General features: G+C 35.4%; 1 protein-coding gene across 1 annotated transcript; it reads right to left on the bottom strand.

Moving 5' to 3' along the window:
• Positions 1–739: 739 nt before the first annotated feature.
• LOC145163830 (uncharacterized) lies at positions 740–1,468 on the bottom strand. The gene is made up of 2 exons (XM_079082579.1): positions 1,420–1,468; positions 740–1,347 (listed from the first exon to the last, which is right to left on the bottom strand). Exons 1-2 carry the CDS (start codon positions 1,466–1,468, stop codon positions 740–742), a joined length of 657 nt encoding a protein of 218 aa, XP_078938705.1.
• Between the last annotated feature and the right edge of the window lie 1,686 nt (positions 1,469–3,154).

The following is a 3,154-nucleotide window of genomic DNA, read 5'->3' as shown; positions in this document are numbered from 1 at the left end:
TATGTTAGAGAAGGAGGCTAAAGAATTTGGACAAAACGTTAGTTATAGTTTCGGTTTATTTTGGAAAACACTGAAATTCAGGTATCAGTTTTGCATATAATCATAAATAGTTAACAAGAGTATAAAATTTGTTACAACGGGGAATGTGTACGTGGCAAAACCGGATAGATTATAAGGGTATCTTCCTTGATTCATGTTATGCGGCGACCGGTGATTGGCTGTAATACGGATTCTGTTTACCGACAACTGGCTGTTGCCACTCCAGTCCTCTTTGTCTACTGTTTGTCTTATTTTTTGTTCAGGTGAACGGAAACAAAAAACAAAACTAGATAATACTTGCCAACTTTTTGTTAGAGCCGTTGGATTAAAATCGGACAGCTGGAGATCACTGCATGTGTGTTAGCACATGCGGCGGAGTTTGTCGGCTTGGTACAACAGATAGCTGCGTTAACGTTTTATGGCAGCTTACAAACGTACAAACAGTTTGTTCATTTACAGTTTTGCCCCATTTGGATAAGTAATGTTCTTATGATGAATTTGTGATACTCGATTCAATTATATTATTTGAATACTGGGGGTTGTAAAATACATTATATTAAATTACTTCAAAGGATGGAAAAAAATTGTATATTTTTAATTTTTTTGGAACCGGCAAAATTTTATTTTAAAAGACACTCACTAGCAAGAAACTAGTGAGGCCAAAGTGTACAATATAAATTACAAAAAAGAGAAGGGAGAATTAATCCAATCCTCCTATGAATTTTCCTTTTCCATGTCTATATTTAATCCAAGTATAGACCATGGATCTAACACCTTCAAACACCAAATATGGGCCGGAGAACTTTGAGTTGAAAATTCTATCATTTCTTGCTCTCCACATTCCCCACAATGCTCCGAAAATGATTGAGTTTAATGTTCGTATCTTTTTTGGGGGTTGTCCACACGCAGCCACGAAATTCAGAATCTCCTTGATACTAGAAAACTGAATTGGAACTATTCCACACCATTTCCATATCCGATTCCAGAGAGCATCTGCAAAAGGACAAGTAGCCAGCATATGGTCTGCTGTTTCATTTCTTGAGATACAAGCACTACATGTTACACCTTGGACCTGAACTCCTCGCATCAAAAGGGCACATAGTAATGGGATGCGGTCGATCCTTGCTCGCCATACAAAGCAGATTACCCTGTTAGGTATCCATTTACTCCACGTGAAAGCTCCATTATAAATCAAATGGGCTGCCCAATCAATCCTTCTACGTAATGCCGCCACATGGAATTTATCATCAAGGGTGAAGTCAGAGTCCCATCTCATCTCCTCATGGTTTCGATGAATAATGTCAGATTCTGCAATGTTTAATTTCCACAGGGAATTTTTACATTTGTCTATATTTTTCCAAACACCACCTAGATACCTACCTGGATGCCATCCGAATTGGAGGGAAGGATCCCAGGTTGTGAATACCATTTATGACCTTCACCCATAACGAATTTTGCTCGTGAAAAAATTCCCATTTCCATTTTGCTAGCAATGCAAAGTTCATTGCCTTTATAGTTCCAAGGCCTAAACCACCGACCTCCTTAGGGGCAAGAATTCTATCCCAAGCAACCCATCGATTTTTTTGGTCATTTTCTGGACCTCCCCATATGAAGTTCCTCCTTATTTTCTCCAAAATCTCAATAACACCCGAAAGGGGCAGAAAATATTGACAGATAGAAGATGGGGAGGTTTCCGAGAACTGACTTTGCCAGAGTTACCCTCCCACCAAAGCTCAATGTCTTGGATTTCCAACCGGAGAGCTTGCTGTTGAATTTTTCGATTATTGGTTTTCAGGAGCTTTTTCGATTCATGTTTTCCCCCACAGGCATCCCTAGATATGTGAATGGCAGTGTACTCGGTTCACATCCAAGTGGTAATGCCCAATTTTCAACTTCCTGTGCATTAACACCTATGCCAAATACTTTGGATTTTCTGAAATTGACATTTAAGTCGGACGAAACATGAAAACATTTAAGTATCCTTGCAAGGTTTTTTATATTTTGTTTGGACCATTCACCAATGAAGAGGGCATCATCCGCGTAAAATAGATGCGATAGATTAATGAAGTGTATAATCATTTTAGTAATTTTACTTTCAACTTTTAAATAAAAATACATTGTATTGATGAAGTGTATTTTTATTTAAAAGTTGAAAGTAAAATTACTAAAATGATTAAAAAGGGTAGTGTAGTGGAGGGTATATTTGACATTTCTGGGTAAGGGTGCAAGTAAACACTAATGACGGAGCAGGGGATTGGCACGGGTGTTATCGTACTTCCGTACGGATACGATACACGTTTTCTTGTTCTGCCACTACAATTTTCATTTACATCCCTTGGTATTTTATATTTACCATATAACCCCTAACTTTAAGCGTCATGGAGATTCACTATTCAAGATTCAACTCTACAAAGTCTTTGTTTTGTTAATAGAAATTATTAAGGATTTTTTTTTTTAATATTTCAATTGACGGATATAACTATGTTTTTTTCTTTACTTTGTGTAAACATTTTCTTTGTTTTTAAATGGGTAATGAAATAGGTTTTTATAATTTGTGTTTTAAAGACTAAGCATGTAAATCAATACATGAACTTTTTCCGTGGGAGACAGTATCGATCATGTATATGAGATGATCGAATTGTGTCAAAATAATGGAGTTGGGTAAAGTCTAATCTTCAACTCCATTTAAAAAAAATAAAAAATAAATAAATAAAAACTACAAAACCTTTACCAATAACAAGGAAAACATTTAAAAAAATCATATTATCTACTGACTTCACAATTCACATTATGATATAACCAAAAAAGTTAACAATTCACAAGTTGAAACAATTTGGAATGCGAAAAAAAAATTCTCAACCAAATTGATAGGTTATAAAATAAGTATGAGGGTTATCACAATTCATAACAGAGAGTAGAGACCAAGTGTCAGTTACATAGTCTAACTATTTTGAACAAGTGTCTTCTAATGTAATATGTTGGACTTTAATAGTTTAGTGAGTAACATAAGGTTAACTAGGAAAATTTCATAAATACATATGCAAATCATAAAAGCTGCCATGCTTGTTCAAGAAGTTAACATTTGGTTTGAAGTTCCTATGGTTGTTGATTATTT

The sequence above is a fragment of the Lactuca virosa genome, chromosome 3 (assembly GCF_052849685.1).
Source record: "Lactuca virosa cultivar CGN04683 chromosome 3, Lactuca_virosa_CGN04683_v6, whole genome shotgun sequence".
In the NCBI taxonomy this organism is placed as follows: Eukaryota; Viridiplantae; Streptophyta; class Magnoliopsida; order Asterales; family Asteraceae; genus Lactuca; species Lactuca virosa.
Note: the sequence above shows the minus strand (reverse complement) of the source record. Positions and strands in the feature narration are given on the sequence as shown.

What these genes read in the sequence shown, in the direction of transcription:
- LOC145163830 (XM_079082579.1), bottom strand. Translation starts at nt 1,468, where the DNA reads ATGGTATTCACAACCTGGGATCCTTCCCTCCAATTCGGATGGCATCCA. An exon ending in CCAATTCGGATGGCATCCAG is followed by an intron (nt 1,348 to 1,419) that starts GTAGGTATCTAG and finishes TAAACATTGCAG; the next exon opens with AATCTGACATTATTCATCGA.